We start from the raw sequence: 22,780 nt of genomic DNA, 5'->3' as shown, positions 1-22,780 counted from the left end.
TGTCCTTAGTCTTAGCTGCACAGTCTCCAGGTCAGAATGTAAACCATGATTGACAACGCCCCCCGCATTGCCAGCATCAATGCACACCTGCAAAATAAAAATCACCTTTAACCCACCACTGCTCTCTTTTTGTAGAAAGTTTTATTTACGCCAACACATACATGACAAAGCACCATAGAACCGTAATGTCTGATACAATGGTCAGCCTACCTGCCTCAATCATCGCGGCCATGTTTATTCATAGCAGTCACTCAGAATAACAAAAAGACAGCCAAGGCAGCAGATTCTATCATATATTACAGCATGCTGAATAGAAAACCTGGGAAGAATTAGACAGACTAGAGACACTAGTGAGATACAACAGTATAAAAGTGCCATTCATTATACAGCATTCGAAATACTGTCAATGAAAGAAGCTAATTGTACATTGAATTTAAGGGAGGAAAAGAAAAGGGGAGAAACAAAGGAATTGTTTTTTTAGAGAGCAAAATAAAAGACATTTCCTTCCTTGGTAAATGGAAACCACCAGCCTGAAGGTTGAGCTGGTGTGGAGCTGTGTCCCTTGCACCACATAAGACGTTTTTAAAAAGAAATGACCCGGGTGCTGAAGCACCAAGACCCTCCCAGCGTCACGCACCAAACAGTGATGAAGAATGAAAAGAAAAAAAGGGACAAGTCAGGAGAGCGGATGGCACAGAATGTGTGGAGTTTAAATACAAGTCTTTAAGCAAGTCCTGATGTGAGAGGAGCACATTCATGGTGGCTGAGCGGGGAGGTGATTCTCGGTGACCCAATCCTTCTGCCACAGCTGCTCTTCAAACTTACGAGGGGGAGAACTTTTTGGCTTGTGCTCGAACTCTTTTCTCATATTCTACTCTGTTTTGGCTGTGAATGGAAGGAAGACAGAAAAATTAAAACACAATCTTATGACTCTTATGACTGCATGGTACACTCTACCTCAGCTTATGCCACCAAGAGCTCACTACTTTCACCACATGAGACCAGCTTCTTGCAGGTAAGTAAATGACCAACCTTTTCTTACATACTGTGTCTGTCTCTGGTTTATGGTGCTGGTAATTCTACAATGTAATGTAATCCAATTGACCTGAATATATTTCACAAGCATCTTTGCTGACAATATTTCATGTTTCATTTGTCTGAGGAGAAGATTTCCATTTTTTCTGAGCTGTGCGCATTCATTTATTCTGGACCAACTGGAGAAACAATTGCTTTGCTGAAGGTAAGACAAGATTTAAAAGCAACTTCTTCTCATAACAAATGTACCAGTTAAACTTCAAAACGACGACCAGAGAAATGAACAGTAGCAGGCTGTGAGAGGTATGAAAGGGAAGGTAGTTAGTGGAAAAGTATATTGGACTTACTCCACACACTCATAACCAGTCTGCAATTCTAAGACAAGACTCTTTTTTCCCCCATATTCCACTTTGAAGACAACAGAGACGACACACGTCTGTTACAACATCATCCTTGTTCAACCTGTTTAGTTCATCAGACTACTCTCATGGCATAGAAATATTTGAGCCTTGATGTTTCAGCATTACATTGGTCGCATGTGAGAGATTTATGTAGATTGCAATTCGATGGATTAGTAAATATCTACCCTCACATAGAAATGTGACAACACCTGCATAAAAGCATCAGTCAGACATGACTCAACGCCACACTCAAAGCGGAAACGTGCACTTAAATATATCACTGGAGGTAGTGAAACCATTTTTCTTGACAGAGTGATATGAACCTACATCAGTCTCAAGACTGTGCTGTTGAATTTAGACTCCAGTCTTACCAGTAGATTGTGTACGCCTCAGCTTGGGCTGGATCCTGGATATTTGGCTCATTTAGGAGTTCTTGGATACCTAATAAGATCTGGGACAAACAGACAAAGAGGAGTTTGTTACCATTAACCATCATATCTGAAAAAAAGTCATCAATAGAAAAGGGTACTTGTGTGTCAAGATGATTTTATATATTTTTTGAAAAGACAACAAAAAGCCAACCTGCTTTATTGTGATGGCTGGTCTCCAGTCCTTGTCCTCCTCTAAAATAGAAAGACATACTGTGCCTGATGGATACACGTTGGGATGGAAAAGTGGTGGCTCAAATTTACCTGGAAAACAGAAACATTTCTCTTGTAATGAAGACTCGATTGATCTGTCAAGAAATGTGCTGCTATCTCAAGTCTGAGATTCAAACAGTGCAAGTGTATACAAGAGAAATGGAAGACTGAAGGTGCAACACTCCAAAAAGAAGTGCAACACTGACTCGACTCTTCTCTTCCTATTTGATTGCAGACGGACTGCAGGAGAAAACTTAATAACGGTTTGCCATAAACATGGTACCGTCTATAGCACAAGTTACTTGACTGAGGTCACCATAATCCAGGGGTCACCAAACTGTTCCAGAACAGCCTTCAGTGGTAGCGGGTTTTTGTTCCAACCAATGAAGCGCGCACACACACAGTTTAACCAAGCAGGTTAGCGAGTGTCAGTCAGCACCCATTGCGGCCCGTTCTGGAACAGTTTGACGACTCCTGCCACAGACTGTTGGCCAGAGGCAATAAAAAAAAAAAAAAAGGTACTTACATTTTGGAGGCGAGGACGGATAGTCATCCTTGAACAACATGCGCAACTTGAAAAGGCCTCCTTCCCACGGAGTCTAGGGAGAAAAAGAGCCTTCAACTTTCTGTCTGCATTAACTGCGTGTCAATAAAAGACAATTTCATCAACTTTTTGTGGTGACAGCAGGTAATACGGCATCAAGATGTTCAACTGAATCAACACTTTGGATAAAAGTCAGGGAAAAGCCATTAATTACCCCTTTCTTGCCAGGAATTGCACATTCCCAGTTCATGAGGTTCATGGTTCCGTCTGGGTTTTTTGTTGGTACAGCGACAAAACCCTGCGGAGACAAAAACGTCATGATGCAACTGCTTTTGCTTATTAATCCTGTTAACAAGGCAGAGGTTAAATAGCTAGGTTTGCAGAAGCAGGGGGACCAGTGTGCTGACAATCTTACAATGGGAGACAGTTTAACAGCAGTGCATGAAAATAAGACAGGAGTGCTTGTCTGTACTGTCAGCATAATGAGGAATCCTGTTCATATTCTGTAGCGGTTAGTCACAGATTATTCACAGATTTAATCTCATCAGGTTCTTGCACTTAACAAGGCCTATCTATAGGCCCCAAAACAGATCTTCTGCGTAATTACGCTTTGACTCTTTGTGACTGCTGAAATGGAACACCTGGCCATGGTGCGCAGCACCTTTGTGTGATGAAATTAGAATTTTACCATCACCGGGTTGAAAAAGAGACATTTATTCATCAAAAAGAAGTGGTGAATGTAATCTTTTTTTAAAACGTACAGTTTGGGTACATAAGCATTAGCGATGTCCCGATGCCACTTTTTTGCAGACTGCGTACGAGTACTGAAATGAGTAAGGAAAAACACGACAACAACCATTTCAACCATTTTTTTTCCCAGCACACGTTCCTTGAACAAACATGACACCACTGCCACATTCAAGGTGAGCCTCAGCAATCTAGGCATTATGCTAATAGTGAATATAGAAATCCCTGTACTCCCTACTGGTTTTCATATACAGTGTTCATGAGCAAGTATTTGAAATGTAAAATCCACCACCTGTCAAAAAATAATAACTTACAAAAGGATGGTCCTTCCGCCACGCCTTGCGCTCCTGGGCAAGACGACTTAATGCGATGCCAGACATGGTATGTAGACTCCTGCAAATAAAGAGACAATACAAGTCAATGGATTGTATAACTTGTCTGACTGTATTTATACATATGAAGTATACCTTAGACACAAGCCAAAAAGGTAAATAAAAGGGATGATTAGCATAACGCAAGTTCCGCAGTTTAAATATTGTTCCTTATGTTATATTTGAAGAGTATTTATTCACACGAATTGTATCATAAATCATTGCACCATCCCCATTGAGGAAAGCTCAGTCATCCAACCAACACTCGGAGAAGATGCAGACTTAAAAAGATTCCAGGAGAAAACGTTTCAGCCACTTGTAAACAAGTCACATGGTTGCTACTCAAGGTTTCTTAAAGTGAGTTGTGCCAGAAAAAAAAGGGACAAAATAAAGATTGAAGTCCATGTCTTCTGGGGGAACCTATCCTGAAGAACATAAAGGGAACCTCCAGGTGAAACAGGTTCAAGTCAATGGGGAGAGCAAAATACCTGAGAGAAATAAAAATGGCTGGTGCTGCAAATGAAGATGTAGTGGAGTCAAAGGTGTCGTTGGCTCCACTGCAATTCAAACCTCTTAAATTTCAGACCCAATCATCCGTTAATTACATTTAGAGTGGATTATAACACTCGAATAAAAACAGCCAGTGTCATTTATATTATACAACAATAATAATAGGTGTCATATAACGAGAATCCCGACATTAGATTATCGTACAACATCTTAACACTTTAAAAACGCAGCTCTTCTTCGTGGTTCATACGTCATGTTGAGAGAGACGCACGACAATAAGAGAGAGCGATAGGATCGCGTTGACCACATTTATTTTGGAGGTTTCATACCGATGTATTTTCATTGTGTTGACAATAAATGTGTCAAGGCGTCACGCAAACGGTGCCGTCAACACAACATGTTAACACGACCGGCATGCTAAAGTGCTAACTGAATTAGCCGGTGGAGATGAACGGATTCATGACCAATTTCCGGCAAAGCCTTCGGTAAAAGCGCGTTGCTGTTTGTGCATTCACCGTTGTATTGCGGTATGTGTTGTCGATATTCTTCAAAACAGAGCAAGGGCACAGAAAACAAACACGTTAGCGAGGTCGGCTAACTCATGTGCGCCAGAGTGGTGTGTACGCTCTATACCAACAGGCGCAGTTAGCGGCTGACACGGCCTGGTGCAGCGCGAAAAATGCGCAAATGCACTTGATTTGGACGGCTTCTGTTAGACGTGGAACACGCCCTGGTGTTTATTTTGCTCTTTAACACATTGCTTCCTCGTGGTGAAGGTTGATTTTATCGAAGGTGACCGATGAATGCAGCTGGTAGCCCATAACAGAGTAAAGACAAAAGAGCACCGAGCTAAAGGCGCACTACGGTACCTAACCAAACTAGCCGAAATGGCGCAAAATCAAACGGCCAATATTTCCAAAAAGAAACCGCAAAAGCAAAAAGGGAAGCTGTCAAAGTTTGATCCTACCTTTCAGTGTGGTAACTCGGGTTTAGGAAATTCAGAGAAATGAAATGATCGCGTATGAATCCCGCTAAACCGTGTAAAGTTTCCCTCCTGAAAAAGCACCCGCTTCGACTCAAGCGCCGCAGAGCAATGCTGTCATCCCTCACCAACTTCCGTCTTCGTTTTAATACGACACATCCCCAAGCAGAGCAGCCGTGTATTTTAAATTCTCATGTGATTATTTATTGCAACGTACGTATGCGGAGTGCGACTTAAATAAAAACAAAAATCATGAACCTCTTTTTGGACTACTGAGAATAACATTATCCATCGGTGGGCGTATGTACCGCGCATGCGCTACAGGTTTATTTGCAGCAAAGCGTCGACATGTATTTTTCAGTTTCATCTGATTTGCTTAGTTTTTAGCATTGGCATCGCTGTCTTCCTGTCATGGGAACGTATTCACTCGTACCCGACAACGGAAGTCTTTCCTTTCCCAATTTACATCTTGTCTTCAATATAGTCTTTGATTTGTCCGTGGCGGGTTGAAAGCGACGCTCACCAACAATAAAGGCTTGTAAACGAGTTTCCCATCGCAGTATTAAATAATGAAAATATTATGACTCAAAAAAGGGCCACTGACTAGGGACAGCAATTGCAGGGAAAACGTAGCAACAATACATTCAATATATTACTAGCCAACATCTGCAAACTGAAACGCGATACAGATTAAAAAAAAAAAAAAAAAAAAAAAAAAAAAAAAAAAAAAAAAAAATATATATATATATATATATATATATATATATATATATATATATATATATATATATACACACATATATATATATATATATACATATACATATATATATATATATACATATATATATATATACATATATATATATATATATATATATATATATATATATATATATATATACATATATATATATATATATATATACATATATATATATATATACATATATATATATATATATACATATATATATAAAAATATATATATATATATATATATATATATATATATGTATATATATATAAAAATATATATATTTAAAAAAAATATATATATATATATATAATTTTAAATCTGTATCGCCTTTCAGTTTGCAGATGTTGGCTCGTAATTGAATATATATATATATCTATCAGCAAAACAAACCACCTTCAAGTACCACAAACACTGAGAATTACAACATTTTATTAGGATTTTCTAAAGTATGACTGCATTGATTTAACCCTTATCATACTCACATTTGTAAAGCTTAACGTTGCATAAGTTCATATATATATGATTTATGTAGTGATATGATATTGAACATCAACTCATTTGTATTACTCATGGAAACGACGTCTCACCATTACAAATGTGATCATTATTAATGCATGTCAGTGATTTGTGGTCAATGCAAATTAAACCGGGCATTTAAAAAAAGCATTAGGCTACACAGGATATGTTGCCCATCAAGTGAACATGCTGAAAACACAACCAGACAACCTGCCAACAAATGGAATGACAGAACACATATGCATTTAAATAGTCCATAACATTACCAAAACATATGTCAAATGACCTTAAGCAATCCAAACGGTAAAAAAAAAAAAAGTATTATTCACCGATTTAGAAAATGCTTCAATGAGTGAAAATAATTGAATTCAATTCTTGAAATGGGAGTGTTTCCTCTTCCAATGAGGAGGGGAAGCAAGATTGTCTGCAGCGCTCACGCAAGGCTGTCAGTGGATGGAGCGTCAGTCTTCTTTGTTCATTAAAATATGGGAGGACGCGGTTCCCGTTGATTCTATTGCACAAGTTATGCAAGTGTGAGGGAGTGCAAGACATTATTGGAAGGCTTCAGAATACTATAGCAAATGTAAACATTGCCTTGCTCTTCAGAGCATCCAGTCTACTCTGAGCTGCTTTGCAGATCTCATATTTTGTATTTTAAAAGCCCTTGTGTGTGTGTCTATATAAAACATGCATCCATATTAATATCATTGGCTATATAAAATAGTTGAAGTCAAGTGTCAACAAGAATGCGAGTAAATGAAGTGTCTATAAGGAGTCATCATGTACAAAGTGTGCCGACTTTCAGAAAGGTGCACTTGTCCCTGACACAAAGATCAATGTGCATTTCACATAAAACAATAGATTTTGGTCATCGGGAAAAAGGCAACACTAAATCATCAGATTTAAATATTTAACCTATCAAACATCACACCGCACATCAAATTAGAAAACTATATATAAAAAAAGTGTTCAACCATGCAGTATTCACATCAACATTACAGGCATTAAGTGATGTGCACAGTGTCCACACTGTGGTGCTTGTAATGCTGCGTACAAAGTCTACATGATCTAAAGACAGTTTGAAGAACTGATCACTGCAGGGAGGGGGGAAAAAAACATGTCAAATGTAACAGTCAATTTCATAGCCAGCCAGGTACAGGTTCGTTATTGGTTATCAAAACAAGTTCCAGGGATCTTCTTAGTGAAACGACACCAAAACAAGCATCAGGTTTTCATACGTCACTCAGAAATTGCTTAAGTTGTGTACAAATAATGCAAAACGCAAGTTCAAGACTCTTGTTATGTAGTATCCAGTATAAGCAACTTTCATCTCAAGTTGTTCTCTACACAGTGTACAAAACATGCATTTTTTCTAGGAGTTAAATATTGAGCTTGGATTATGTACATCAAACGAAATCCTCTGGATATGATCATAAACTCCATCACCACTGCCTGCGAGACAGCTCCCCAATACAACACCAAAATACTTACCCCAAATCTAAGATTTCCCTTAAACATAAATAGGACAGTTATTCATTTGTGAAGGAAAACTCCAGAGCGTTTTATCGACAGATGTGTTGTCACCAAAAACATTCCCTGACGCAAAATGAAATAAACCAGTTTGTTCACAAATTTGTGACCATGAGGGCGTTAAGCTAAACATTCAGACAGCCAGCACTTCAGACATTTCCAGTTCAGTACGAAGAAGTTCTCAACGGTGCAGCATAGAGATGACACTTTATTGTCAGTAGGGGGTGCTATGACACTTCTTGCTGAATATAATTCAACAGTCTCCAAGAATTTCATTTTTTCATTTTGTTTTGTTTGACTAGACTTAAAACTCAACCACCACCTAAATGTGCTTTATCTGCTTTATCTATTTGTTGGCTGGCTTTCAAATTTGAATTTAGTGGGTCAGGAAAAAAAACACTAACCACCAACTATATCCATAATTTGAATAAAGGAAATTGAGTAGTTTGGTATCTCATAATAAATATTTATATATCAGTGAAATGTATGAGACCAATCATGTTTAGTTCCTCATGATCACAAATCCAAGAAAGATGTTTAATAAAAATCTCATATTTCTAATCTGATATTTGATGGCATGTAAAGCATATAATCAATATAATTCCCTTTTAACTGTGAACCGCTGTTTTTAAATTTGATACGTCTGCCATAGATAAGGATCATCCGGCTCCCTTAAGCCTAAAATGGCAGGAGACAAGAATTAACTGGATAGTGGACCCTGAGTGAATCGTTGGCTGCATCTGTCAGCCTTAGTTTTAGAGCATAAAAAATATTGTAGGTGAAATTCCAAAGTTTTCAATTGAAAAAAAAAACTGCTGCAGCTAGTTGTAAAGGTCCAGTTTAGACAAACAGGCACACATTTTCAGTAAACACTTATTTACATGGAGAAAAAACAATAAAAGAATGGAGGGGAACTCAAAGACAAAATGCATGCCCTCCGCATTTAAATCTCCTCTGTGCCAAACGCTCCTCCTCCACAAGGATGATGATATGTTTGCATCATAACACCTGGAGCTCCTAATACTGAGTCCCATTCACATCCGGGAACCCCGCTCCTGAAGAATCTGCAGGAAGAAAAAAAAAAAAAAAAAAAAAAAAAGGAAATTCATTCCAGCCATAAAACAAATGATCACATAGAACATGCAAACATGGCAAGTAAGATGCGGATAAATCTGCATTGCAATGTATCACGTCCAGTCATATGTAGCCCAACATATTTCAAAATGCATACTTGCATACATACATACAAACATACCACAGTCCCCTATCGCTGTACAAATGCTATTGCTCCTGCTAGGTAACACTTCATCTCACTTTTTCATGAGGAAATCTAACTTAAATGTTAAGATTTAAATGTTTTTGATGATTTGAGTACAAACACTACAGAAGTCTGTCCACATGAATATATATGACACACTTTTTAGTTTTTTTTGTTTTTTGTTTTTATATATCTTTGCTGATACATGTCGAATTTACATTTTTTTCAATCAATGTCTGATTATGAAAACACCTGACCCCGAGACATCACATATTGAATTTTTTTAAGCAAATGTTGTCAAAAATATCAGAATCAGTTTTGACCACCACAGCATTCTTCATTATTATTCATAGTTATACTGGCAAATGTGATCTACTTTTTTGTCAATTTGAGAGAAACTTTATGGTTCAACTGTCCACCTTGGTTTTGTGAGTGCATCTGAGCAGACGCAGACTAAAAAGTTTTTCAAACCCCAGTCAACTATAAATGTTAAGATGAAGCACAGTGTTGTGGAAGGCAAAAAAAGTAAATATCAAAGCTGCGGTTTGGATTTAATTCTGCTTACAAACAGCTCACAGATGCACACACTAAAAATGAAGACAATTATTAGATTCATTTCTTTTCATTTTAATTTCAATATACCTTGTAGTACATTGAATATATTAAAATGTGTGTTGCACCTTAATCGACTTCCATTTTCACGTATAGCTGTGCACTGAAAGATGGAATCCATACTGTAGTATTTGCAAGCAACTTTGAAGCTTATTGCTTTTTCTACCCTTCTTATTATGGTTTCCATCTTCCATAACTTTTTTCGTTTTTCATCCTATGTGCTGGAAATTTCAAACCACAGGTGTATTTAAAAAAATGGTCTCTACATATCGACACTGGTCTGATGTGGACGTGTGGATGTGTACAAATGCAGCAACACAGTGGTGAAGAGATGAATCTGAATCTGATTCTAAAATTCATATTAGAATATGATCGTGTGACACTGCTTGTTTATTGTTGCTTTGGTATTTTAAGTGATAAGACAAAAATAAAAAGCATCGTGCTCAAGTGTCCCATTAAGGAGTGGCACAAACAAGGGCTAAATTAAAACACAAAATAAACAGGATGCTTACAAATAAGACGGAATGAGCTAAACATTAGCAGCCTGATTTGGGGGCGAGGAAATTAATGTAAAACAGTCGAAAAGCTCTTTCTCTTCTGCAGAGACTGATGCTGTCGGACACATTGGAAATGGCTGTTCCAATGTCAAGTAAAGCGGGTCACTGAGTCAAAAGGCAGCAAGTGATGATTCACTGAGCCTCCAGTCACCAAGCACAGGGCACGGAACTGATTACAAGCCTCTTCATTACACCTCCTTTAGTTCTAAAGCTCCAGGAGCCGGAGAGAAATTTTGGGCTACGTCAAATGATTTTACTTCTAGTTATGGTTTGTGGCCTCTGAGAGATTAATAGGTTTCTTCCAATTGTCTTTGTAAAGGCTAATTAAAGAGGGGCAGGAGGGTAACCAGAGTAGAATTCAGGATGTGGCCATCTAATGACAGGAGTGTGGCAGAGGGGCTCTCAGAGGCGGAGCACTCACCCACTCGTGACTCATCGATGCTCAGCAGTCATCACAACCATTCACGTCAGAATCTGAGTCTGTGGCCTGGCTATATGCAGCGGGTGGCAAAGGACCACAAGCAAGCACCGAGGAAATAATATACAAATGCCTTGCCCTTCAAAATTCTGGGCATAAGAGTGACAACTAAGTAGTTTGCTCTTGATCCTCTCTTAATTCTTTGGTCCCTTGAGCTCATTTTCTCATCTCATCTTTGCTTCTGAGTATCGCTCTCTTGACAGACTTTATAAATCTTGGTCTTTCCAGGTCGACAGGAGGAAAACTAAATTTACTCCCTTCAGACATTCATGACAACTATGTTTTAAAAAGTGTGATAAAATCCTTAAATCTAGGTCACCACTCACCTCTGCCTTTAATAAGTTTATCATTTAAAAACCAAGCTGATTAGACAACACTTATATTTTTAGGAAAAGTACGTATGGAATTCAATATAATTCACCACAGATGGCAGTACATCAGACCTGGGCAAAGTGTGGCCCTTTGACTGTATTTATGTGGCCCTCCTGGAGTCAGTGTTTTTTGTTCATTATGATGCAACTGAAACATAACTTTCTTGTTTGATTTTTTTTCCTTATTTTAGGAGCATTTGTTGTCCCTTAAAATACATCAGAATTGAAAGTTTTGAATTTATTGAAACGTATGAGACACGTTGAGAATCTTTAAATGGAATGTGGATGAAATTAAACAAAATACAACAAACCAACATTTTGAGTGCATTTCATGTAATCACTTGATTTTTTTTTTCTCTTACCCTCCTTTCTTTGGGTTTGACGGCCCCTTTCAACGACAACAATATATAACCTGGCCTCTTAGCAAATTTAATTGCCCACCCCTGCAGTACATTATGAGCCACAATATTAACTCATTATTGCCACTTAATCACTATACCATCTCCAAATCCCAATTAGTTCAATAGAAATACTATTTTCTCTGGTGTTTTACTTTGTCTATGTGCTCATGCTCATCATTTCAAAGCAGTACTAATCATTATGTAGTCACTAGAGCGAGGTACTAAACCGAAATCGTCAAAGCATTAGCATGCTCCATATAGATTGTACGAGCTGCAACACCTACATGGCGGCTTCATGAAATATATGTATACACAATTCATAATCAACACGCCATTCGCTTGAACACTTAAAGCGCTGCAGACGGTCTGTCTTTAACTCAGGGAGTGACTGTACAGCGTAGTCCTTCATGGAAGCGTCTCATCAATAAACTAGAGGTGTTTTCCACCCAGCGCAGCACACTCATGAATGCATTTACAACATTCTGCACAAGCAAACATTCAGCAAACGATTGCCAAGGATAGATTTGCAAAACATCTCTCCACAGACAGACACGCTTACCTTGGCCTTCTCACTGGGCTCACTGTTCGTCCCGTATGATTGATTGTGCAGCTCCTTGGAGACGACACACAGGAACTCTGCTTGGTCATCGTAGTTGTAAGAGGACCCGATGCTGACCAACTACAGAGACAAGTAGGGAAATACAGATCAGACAAGAGATGTGCTACTGATGTTGTATGTCTTGCTATAATGTGAATAAAACCCATTATGAAAAGTTACTTTTGTTGTGCTGCGTTTAAGAAAAGCTCATGAAGTCTGTCAGTAGAAATGCTATCTGTAGCTAATTGCTGAATAACTTTTACATATACAAGATGACGTTTTTCAAACTTGGACTGCACAGAAACACTGAAAATCAGGTGGGAACTGCTCACATTAACACACTCAAATACACATAAAAACACAAACAGACAAGTGACACCAGATGTCGTTAAATTATGGTATGAGCTGAAAGGGAGAACAAAAATAAAACCAAACACTAGGAGAAGAATACACTGATACAAGTCAATCACAAGAACAAAACATGCTAATTCACATACTAGGGGTCAAGGAAAGAAACTTTGTGTGTAGATGAATACTTAAATCTCAGATGATACAGATTTCACAGGCAACAGAGCATTTGAATGACATCATTATGAATCTGTTTGTAGAGGCCAACACTGACATAGTAAACTGGGTTTGCATATAGCCTAGATTCTCCGTGACGGTCCAAGACCGGGAAAGTCCTACCACCAAATGGTAAATTAACAAGTCAGGAAGTATGAAAAAAAAACACAATGACACAATTTTGCATCGAGAGAAATAATGTGCTATTTATCAAAGCGAAAGAGCTTGCTGGGTGAAAACATGTTTGGATGTTGAAAGACTGCATTTATAAGCAAGGGAAGGCCTGACATCTATCTCCTAATGTACCCAGGTGTGCGTGTTCAGACTTGCTTTAACTCATTAGCTACTCACTACTACAGAGACTTGTTGTTTAGTGGTTTCTCCAGTCAAGCATGACTGCTGCAGTTTAATTAACTAGAAATGATAAACACCACGGCAGGCTCCTGATACATCAACTCTTATTCATGTATGTTGGCATCAGCCTTCATGCATCCTTGTGCAGTAGCTCACATGTCCAGTCTCCAGACGAAGACCACATTTATCTAGGTCCCCGTCTGGTCACAGCCAGCAACAGTCTCGGCCTGGCTTGCTCGGAATTCCTGTCTTCAAGTAATCAAGTAATCAAGCAATATTCAGTCACACAGGTGGCTGGCTATGCATAATGTTCCATAGAGTTTGTGGCATATTTGCATTTGTTTGCGCATGTGTATTCTTTAATCAGGTATGAATGAGGGTGTAGTTCGACTAGATGGCATCATGACATCACTGGATGGCAGCCATGTTGAATTACAAAACATATATTTTTTTATTTCTTTCTGTACAGCGACAATGTGCAGTGATTTGCTGCAGGACCCTGAAAGCTACTGCAGCCTCCACCAGTATTTGCACCAGTATTAACATCAAGCTCCATATTTTGCATCTTGGCTTGTTTAAATTAAATTAATTCTTAGTTGCTACAATGGCACATAATGCTATTTTAAGAGGATAATTGTTTTTTTTATTTGGTGTTACCTTCTCATTGGCGAATGAAATAAAACTCAGATATAAGTCACCCTTGCTTACCTGGGTTACAAGTGAAAGATTTTTTTTTGTCAGATGACTTTTGGACTCTGTGGGCATGTCAATCCCTAACAACGGAAACAAGTCAACTCACTACAAAAGTGCAGCAATAGCCATCACAAGACATGCATAGCCATCTACTGAGCAGTTGAAAAGGCTAATATGCAACAACTCACTTCAACAATTTGTTTTTCCATGAAATTTAATGTACACTATGTATGCATAGGCTGACATCAGAGGAACATCTAAAACTGGTAAGCCACTGCAATTACTATGCTGAATTGTGTTTCACTTCCAGTGCTGCCATTAATATAAAGATTGTTTATGTTATTTTTGTATTTAAATGTAGCCCTGCAGGCTAGTGGTATGTTACCACACAATTATTTAACATTTATTCTGGTGTAGTTTAACGGCTTCAACAAGTAAGTCAACAAGTAGTAACAAGGAAAAGCTGAAACAAAACAACGAATCTTTAACATTGTGCAAATCTTCAGGCTGCAGCTGTACTGCCATTCATGTTCTCCATAAGAGTGATGACATAAATGAGATTTAACATTTTTAAGAAACTCTGACAATAACCACAGAGAGACAAAAGATGACTGCCAATCATCCAGCATCTTCACAGTAAGAAAAAAAATGTTTTTTTTCTTTGTAATTTAAAACAGCAAGTTCCAAGAGGCTGACATTTAAATGCATCATAATGCAGACTCAAAAGGGGAAAATGCCCACAGAATTCCTGCTAGCTCAAAACTAACAAAACATGGAAATGTTGACTTAAAACTTGAATGACCATAATCAGCTATTAATGCTAATCAATTACTCTCCTTAGCTGCCATCTGCTCCTGATCTAAGAAGCTTAGAAGATTTCACCTCAGAAGCTCCATTCAGTCGTCCCTCTTTGAGATCAGCCACAGATAGGACACCCCCCTGTTTTCCTTTCAAAGAAGTGTGTGGTTTATGCTCAGCGATGATGTATGGCCATAATATTATAAACTAGACCACATTTTATGTAAATTTCATGTTAGGCTACGTAAACATTTGCTTGAATAGTCATCGTTGGTATAGCGCTAATACTCCAGGCGAGCTCAGAAACTACTGAAAGAAGCTCATCCTGCAGCTGACTCTGCCAGTGCTCTGTAGCTAAACTGCCTGATTCAGAAAAGATGATCTGAGGATGGCTGCACTAAGAGCCTGCAGAGGATAAATAAAACATTTTCAGTCCTTCAGAAATGCATCGCTTCTATGCAAGCGCCAAAAATAAAAAGCCAAAAACTAAGCAAACTAGGTCTCAGTCTGTGTTTGAATTCATATATGATATCTCTAAGCATCAGACTATTAGCATTTCCCCCAAAATAGATTAAAGAACCAACATGACAGCAAGGCACAGAATGGTGCTCACAGGACTTGATATTCAGCATGAAAATAAGGTACACACAAAATAAAGAGGTGCCATGTTTTCATGGTTCAGGTAGAAGCAAGCAGCACAAATGAACATTGACGTTAATGTGTCTACTTGAAGGAAAGCATTGTGACGGGTAAAACAACATGAGGACCATGCGGTGACCAGCCCATGACACAAATACGTGGGACACACCTCTCCGCTGTTGTTTGGCAAAGTAGACTCCTCATCCTTCACCTCCCTTGATACAATCAGCAGAAACTCTGACTGGTGGGCTCGCCCGTAACCTATACTGACAAGCTGCAACAACCAATCAGAGCACAGAAGGGATGCCCGGATCACGAATGCAGACATTGAGGAAGATATGAATTTCTCCGAGTTTGAATTCAACTCCCAACATTGATGTTTGGACATTCTGGGTCAGAGTGCACACAACGGGGTGGGTGAAGCGCATGAAGGGGGCTTGTTTTCGCGATGCCCTTGCGAGAGTCTTACCTGTTCAAACTTCCAGCCATCAGACATGGTGGACATCATGCGTGTCAATTCTTCTTCCTGGCATTGCAGCACTCTGTAAACATGCTTGACGGGAACCTGAGACAATAGAGTGGAAATCGTGACGTTACAAGAGAGACTATCAAATCTTGCGGCAGAGGTCACACACCTGCGCTGTTTTGCAATCTCTTTCCCTGATCTTGTCCTTTATCAGCTTTATCAATGATGTGATGTTGTAGAATTCGGCTTCTTCTAGCACACCTAGCAGTGGGCACAGGTGACATTACAGAAATGGCAGCCGTGGCATGACATTACAATGAAAGGGTTTGTTACCTTCTTCAGCCAGATCCCTGTTTAGCACCAGTTTGCCATGCCGTAAGTAGTTGAGCACTGGCCCAAAATAGGTGGGATCTCGGTCAATAAGATAGGCACCAGTTTCATCCTTGAGTGAAAAAGAAAATGAATAATTATACAAATGCCAGCATTCATGTGCAGTTCAATATTCAGAGAAACAAGCAATTAAAAATGGTGCACATAGATGTACTTCCGCAAGCACATCTATAAATGGATATAAAAGCAAACATTATAGTAAAACAGCCAAAACAAAGGTGATTTAACCATGAACCAGCCCCTAATTCCCTCACTGTTGACAATCCTTCCTGAGTATGTAAGAGCCACAGTCTTGTTTTGCAAGCACAAATGAAACACTTTCACTGTTGGGCTCCAAACATTGCATCTACAAGTGAAACCGAAGCCATGTGCAGTCGTGGCACACCTCAGGTGTTCACAAGGAGGACACATTTCTCTACAATGCACAAGGGAATGGTTTGAATCCATTTCTTTCATAACCACTGGGTAATCCCCTTCTTCTGTGATTAGATGAGGTTTGTCCCAAGAGATTCAACGTGGTTTCGGGCAATTGGAGCAGAAGAGAAACAGAATTGAAACGGCAGCTTGGATGTGGGGTCAAGGGAGAATTATTGACGCCTCAAACTTTCTGCCAAGCAAGCTTAACATAGAAGTCAATACTACAATGTTTTGGCACACATAATGGCACTAACAGGTGTCAATGTCACATTTGTGAGCATTGCTAAAACAGGCTGGTGATACCAATAAAACATTATCAGCATGTGGAGGGGCATCATAATAAAAGTACTAATTCTGTTCATTGGGGTCTTGCACAACCACTCTTGTAGCAGGATCCGGCCGCGAGTCAGCTGCTACCTGTGTTTCTATGTTTTCAGTCGAACAAAATGAAGGCAGAACTTGCAAAACAACAGTTCATCTGATACAAATGAGTGTTGCTTGGCTCTGTACAAAGAGGTTAGTAATGATTTATTTGCAGACAAATGCGTTGCCACGGTGCAATTCTACCCAGATTTGCTTCCCTTCACGCAGTTTTCTTAAGAAGTTCCTCCCAGCATTTCAGGCAAACTATTCTGTTATATTCTGCATTAACAAATAGATTCTGTTTTAATCTCCCAATTCCGTAATTTTGTACATGATTCCGTGAAGGAGGAAATTATATCGCCCTAGTGTACAGATTATGGCACTACAAATGAACCACCTGACTCTAATCCATACAGTTCTACGCCAATGACAGAAATGTGCTTCTATTAATCAGGTTGGTCTTTCTTCTTCAATATCCTCGCTTCATACATACAGCAATACATTTTATATCAATAACATTAGAATTCCTTCATCTGGGGCCTGCGTTTTTTTAGGTAGGGTCCACATCCCATTGTAACTTTTTGACTGGCACCAATATCACCACATATGAGGCCCCCAAGGTTCTTCTCCCAAGTGAGGAGCCTCAAGAAAGATTAATCATCGGATAATGAGAAAAGGTCCCAGCACATTTTCTCCGTGATGAATGTCTGTACCCTGACGGCTGGCCAACCTCCTTTCAATGCTTAAAATATCTCACTGGTGCCCAGTTGATTCAATGTCAGCTCCTTAGATATCAACTGCCAGCTAATTTCAAACACCATCACAACTTAAGATAAAATGTAGTACAGTTATTTTGCTGTGCAAATTTGTATTGGCAATGATTGTTTGATGGAGGCAGTTTTAATCCAAGTGTAGAATACAGAGCAAACATGGGGTTACAGCGTTATAATGTTTATTTTGGCAACACTGAAGATGTCATGTTGTTGTCTTTATTCATTTAGGACGAGGCCCGTTATGGTGCGGGCCTTAAAGCTGTAAGCACATATTTACTTTGGCTTAGTCAAATAATTTACCTCAAGAACATCTCCAGTTTAACCACAGTTTCTCTAAGTACAAAACTGAAATGCACAGTCCCCAGGCTAAACAGGTCAAGAGGACTATACAAACAACAAGAGAAGTGCCACCAAGATAAATATTGTGAAGCAACAACGCCTTAAACGGTGGCTAAAGAACACCTATCCATCGCCTGTTTCACAAAATGGACACTACAGCAGGCACATTTTGTCCAAAGAATAAATTTGAAACCCAGCATCTGCGTTAAGAAAGGCATTAAGTGTGGCCATTCTCCAGGTTTTTGTCCAATCACACATTGTGGCAAAACATTTTGAAACATTGAGTTGCAATGCAGACTAGTGGAATCACAACAGCAACCTCAACAAAACAACACAGTACATACTTGGATTTAGAATAATAAAGTACAAAATATTACATGGAGTATTGTGTTTTTTCTCTGCATTTTTGTTAAAACTCTTGGCTGACTGAAGTAGCATCCCACTTTTTTGTTGCCTAGTTTGGGCCCCTACAGACACAGGCTCTTTTTTTAAGGGCAACACACTGTTCCTTTTGTTTATAGGGGTTCAAATGGGTGCCCCTATAATCATCTCTATGTGAACTGGGTCATGGTGACAAAGTACACAAGTAGCTGTTCCACCCCAGTCTCCATGCACTAAAAGGGCCGTCATCAAGATTCATCTCATTCATTTTCTCATTTTTGATAGTTAATCAAATTTGCCATCGAGCAAAAATGATTTACTCTGTACTTTTTAAGACAATTTCTCTTTAACATTTTCGTATTCATGAAACTTGGACAGTAATTAAAAGATCTGAATTGATAATTGACTTTAGTTAGAATGAAAATCCATGTGTTTAAACTTGTTTTGAAAATGTGGATTGCACTGCCCTACCTCGGGACTCTTACAACTGCGTTTCAAGGAGATGGCCAACAGTGAAACCCAGATCTCTACCAAGCTAGTTCAGAACTGCGTAATTACATTTAAGAGAGTTACTTCCCTTGATAATAAATACATACAGTAGAATTCGACCCATAAAGAGGAAGACATCACACCGCTCCATAAAGAAGGTACAATTACTAACTAGTGACTTCAAATTCAGACAGAAACATATTTTGATCTTTCATGTTTCTATAGCCTGGACACATGAACACAAGAACATGATATTACATTGGTTCACACTATTCACTTTCATGCTTCCCCCGGTGTGCATAAATCCCCTGTGTATGAGAATTTGATTTGAAATAATATGCACTTCACATGGACAGAATATTTTTCCTTAATATTAATGATTTTGAATAATATATCTGTGCAAAAAAAAACTGTGGCTGTACCAACTGAATAAAAAGTATAACAGTACAATGCACATAGATTGAAATATTTATGCCAGAACAATAGTTGCAAGATCACGGTGCATTTTTTATAAATTAGAAACCCCTTGTTAGAAACAGACCTGAAAGACCTTCTGAAAGAAACTTAAAAATGTGAGATAAATATATTCATTTATCCACTTTGCAATCATCAAAATAAAAACAAAAACAGGCATATCCTCAACATACTATTCAGCTTATTAAGAATAAATAGGTGGGTCACACTCTCACTTCCATATCTGAGTAATTCCTGCAACAGCTACACAGTCCAATTAGGAACATGAGACATTTTTAACAACAGGACGGCATCTTTGCAATACGATGCTTCTCAACAATAAATGCAGATAATAGACTTTTTAATTATGCGTACAACAAAATAAACGCAGATACAGATAAAGGGAAATTTGAATGAAGTCTGTGCTTGGCAGGATTTGATATGGGACATTACCATTACATTACATCCATTACAGCTTCTTTGATTCAGTAAATTGAGATGTTGAAGTGAGCTAATGAAGATGATCGGCTCCATCTTCTCTAGTTACACACGATACTCCATCAACACAGCAGGTTCCTTACTAAAGGAATGCAAGAGAGAGCTATGGGACAATAGCAGTTAAATATTTACTCTGTGTCATGCAATGTGCTCAAGCATGATACAAAACCTAAATAAGGCATTGAAGACAGACCTAGTTCACACGCGCATTGATGCGCGCACACACACACACACACATATCAGAGAGAACTTACACAAGCAGCAAATGGATGTTAAAAGAAAAATGAGTGGAGGGAACAAGAATCTTTTGTGATGGATGCTTAAAAAATTGATGGGGCTTTCAGAGTAAGATGGCAAAGCAGCAGTAGTTTAAGAATGCTGCATGTCAGCAAAAGATGGACATCCTTGCAATTGTTTATTGGCAAATTACGGTAGCTGTTGCTTGCAGGAAGCAGTAATGACAGGGTTAATAAGTGTTCAACTATTATAGCCACAGAAGTGAGATGGTTTTTTTTTTCACTTTCTCCCTGGTCTATTCCGAAGTGCAAAACAGGCTCCAGTCAACAACATGAATAATGCAATTCTCCTCAAGAGTCCTGCCAAAGCGTTTTATCCTGCGTGACTGAGAGAAGAAGCACTTACTTAAACGACTGGAAGATAGAGCACTGCAGCCCCCAACCCCCTACCATTTAAAAAAAAAACATATAACTTCAAACGTACTGAAAAATGGGGGCATATTTTCATCAGAAGACTGTTTATGGAGAGGAATGATAAGGAGACTGTGATGCTCACTTAATACAACGGATTGAGATGGACTGATCCGATCTAAATGAAGGATGAACTGACAAAAAAAGAGGATTATTAAGAGATTAAGATATCTGCATGAAAATAGGAGATGAGCCACAGTGTTAGTTTGACACGATGGAGGGAAGAGGTGAAGATTATACTATAGAGAAACACTAAACAATAGCAGGGTATTAAGGGCACATCGTGAAAATACCCATTTACAGGGGAGGCAAAATGTTGAGCTTGAAGGTGTTGAAGAGGGGCAGTAGGAAGACAACACACTGGATGGACAGATGATCCGGCTTCTGTTGTCAAGGGACAATTCAGGGAGTGTATTTTGCAGAGTTGATAATAAAGATGTCTGCGTTTGAACAGACTTACAGGTCCACAATGAAAAACAACGAATTAAATGATCCAACACAAGGAACATAACCAAGCACGGAGAGGAAGTGTGAAGATTGTTGTGTTAAATACGCCTGAAATACATGCAAATACGTTCTGTAATTACTGATATGTGTTATTAATTATGAACTATTCAGTCCTATTTCAGCACCACAATCACATATACAAACAGGAGTTAACATTGAGAATTGAGCCGTTTAAAATGAGATTTTGCAATGGAAAGCTGATGGTTAGTGTCACGCAAAAGGGAAAGTTAAACTAGTAGTTAAGCTAGTCAGCCTTGTATCGCCAGTAAGTAACTTAACAACTTACTGTTAAGTTAGTTACTGGCGTTTATAAATGCAAAAAAATACCACTGTAAGGACCCGGAAAAGTCCGAATAAAGATCACAAGTCAACCGGTGATCAAGTCATCTTGGTATGCTACAGCTACCAAGTTACTTTTAATTTGACTGATGTAATGTCAACAACAGTACATTCTCATGAACGGTTTTTGTTTTTCCAAATACAGAATTAAGCCATGGTTCGAATAAGAGCAGTGTGGGTTCCTTTCGAGCTGAAAAATACCCACAAAATTGAACTTGCTCGTCAGCCTTCCAAACTGAGATACCAGTGCTAACTAGCTTAGCATTTACCTTGTCAGAGTCGAGCTCGGGGTTAGCTTGGCTGAGTCTGTAGAGGAAGGATTTCGGGTGCTGGCACAGCGTCTGTCTCGTCGTCAGAAAATAGGTCCCTCCGACGTTTAATCGAATCCACTTCGATGTCCCGGAGCCAGAGGACGCGTTTCTCTCCAGAGAGGAGTGGGTCAAACATCTCCGATGCGCGGAGCCGCTCGACTCGGAGCTGTTCTCGGCCATCCCTCTCTCCTCCGCCCTCGGCTCGGCAGACTGAGAGGCTGACAGGAAACGTCTCATGCCTTCCACACAAGACGCTTCCATCAAAGCCAGGAAACGCCTCAACGCTCGGACTTTGCGCTTGACTTGTGAAAAATTATGCATTCAATTACACATGACATTGGATATTTGGAGCTTTAAACCAAAAATGAAGGTCAATCAGCAAGAACAAATAAAAACAAGAAAATGGGACTGTGATGACGTAGTGCCCCGTTTCCTCTCCGGTTGGACTTCATACCGAAACTCTTGATTCGTCACACTTGTATCAGGTGACCATGTTTAAACAGCTGTTTATTTTGGTCTTCTTCTTATTCAGAATAAGAATAAGATATTTAAACAAAAATCCACGACAGCATATTGGTAAGCAACCAAAGTTACATTTAACTTATTCACACAAAATCATTGACATTAACGTGCATTCCAATCCACAATCTTAAAATACAAACACAAAGTAATAATAATAAAGAAGTCAAGAAATTAAATATAAGAACTGAAAAACAAAGTTCACGACAGAGATTTAGACATCTAAATCAAATAAGGTCATTAATGGTAATTCTTTTCTGCCTGAGCTGCTTTTACACACTAATCTTTTAATGTTTCTGGTACTGCACTGTAGAGTTCTTCTCTCAAAGTGGCCGCAAAGTGTGGCCATTTGCTTGTAGTTATGCTACCCACATGAAGTGGTTTGAATTCCCGAAATAAATAACTGGTTAATTTTTAGGTTTCCATTCCAGCTGACTGTTTACTCGCCCCATATCTAGTAATACTTCA

General features: G+C 38.9%; 2 protein-coding genes across 4 annotated transcripts; both read right to left on the bottom strand.

Annotated features, from left to right (window-relative positions):
• Window positions 1–127: 127 nt before the first annotated feature.
• ube2ib (ubiquitin-conjugating enzyme E2Ib) lies at window positions 128–5,374 on the bottom strand. 2 transcript variants are annotated; one of them, XM_053865126.1, is made up of 7 exons: window positions 5,217–5,374; window positions 3,683–3,761; window positions 2,836–2,919; window positions 2,604–2,676; window positions 2,019–2,128; window positions 1,808–1,887; window positions 128–885 (listed from the first exon to the last, which is right to left on the bottom strand). In XM_053865126.1, the coding sequence occupies exons 2-7, from the start codon at window positions 3,746–3,748 to the stop codon at window positions 822–824; spliced, it is 477 nt and encodes a 158-aa protein (XP_053721101.1). In that variant the 5' UTR covers window positions 3,749–3,761; window positions 5,217–5,374; the 3' UTR covers window positions 128–821. The 2 variants fall into 2 exon arrangements, with proteins under 2 accessions (XP_053721101.1, XP_053721102.1); XM_053865127.1 differs by lacking the exon at window positions 5,217–5,374 and adding an exon at window positions 4,765–5,116.
• Window positions 5,375–6,403: 1,029 nt separating this feature from the next.
• Window positions 6,404–22,194, bottom strand: kctd5b (potassium channel tetramerization domain containing 5b). Of its 2 annotated transcripts, XM_053866313.1 has the most exons (7): window positions 21,752–22,194; window positions 16,160–16,268; window positions 15,996–16,087; window positions 15,830–15,925; window positions 15,530–15,634; window positions 12,274–12,393; window positions 6,404–9,101 (listed from the first exon to the last, which is right to left on the bottom strand). In XM_053866313.1, exons 1-7 carry the CDS (start codon window positions 22,112–22,114, stop codon window positions 9,072–9,074), a joined length of 915 nt encoding a protein of 304 aa, XP_053722288.1. In that variant the 5' UTR covers window positions 22,115–22,194; the 3' UTR covers window positions 6,404–9,071. The 2 variants fall into 2 exon arrangements, with proteins under 2 accessions (XP_053722288.1, XP_053722289.1); XM_053866314.1 differs by lacking the exon at window positions 15,530–15,634 and having other exon boundaries at window positions 21,752–22,186.
• Window positions 22,195–22,780: the final 586 nt, after the last annotated feature.

This window comes from Synchiropus splendidus, chromosome 5 (genome assembly GCF_027744825.2).
Source record: "Synchiropus splendidus isolate RoL2022-P1 chromosome 5, RoL_Sspl_1.0, whole genome shotgun sequence".
Taxonomy (NCBI): domain Eukaryota; kingdom Metazoa; phylum Chordata; class Actinopteri; order Syngnathiformes; family Callionymidae; genus Synchiropus; species Synchiropus splendidus.
The sequence above is the reverse complement of the archived record's forward strand: the minus strand, read 5'-3'. Positions and strand labels throughout refer to the sequence as shown.

Excerpts from the sequence above, each read along its gene's own strand:
- ube2ib (XM_053865126.1), bottom strand. The coding sequence starts at position 3,748 with ATGTCTGGCATCGCATTAAGTCGTCTTGCCCAGGAGCGCAAGGCGTGG. Across the intron at positions 2,129-2,603 it reads TCCGTCCTCGCCTCCAAAAT|GTAAATTTGAGCCACCACTT; the intron begins GTAAGTACCTTT and ends TCTGTTTTCCAG. Across the intron at positions 886-1,807 it reads GAGGCGTACACAATCTACTG|CCAAAACAGAGTAGAATATG; the intron begins GTAAGACTGGAG and ends TTCCATTCACAG.
- kctd5b (XM_053866313.1), bottom strand. The coding sequence starts at position 22,114 with ATGCATAATTTTTCACAAGTCAAGCGCAAAGTCCGAGCGTTGAGGCGT. Across the intron at positions 16,269-21,751 it reads CCGAGCTCGACTCTGACAAG|GATGAAACTGGTGCCTATCT; the intron begins GTAAATGCTAAG and ends TTTTCACTCAAG. Across the intron at positions 16,088-16,159 it reads CAGGGATCTGGCTGAAGAAG|GTGTGCTAGAAGAAGCCGAA; the intron begins GTAACAAACCCT and ends GCCCACTGCTAG.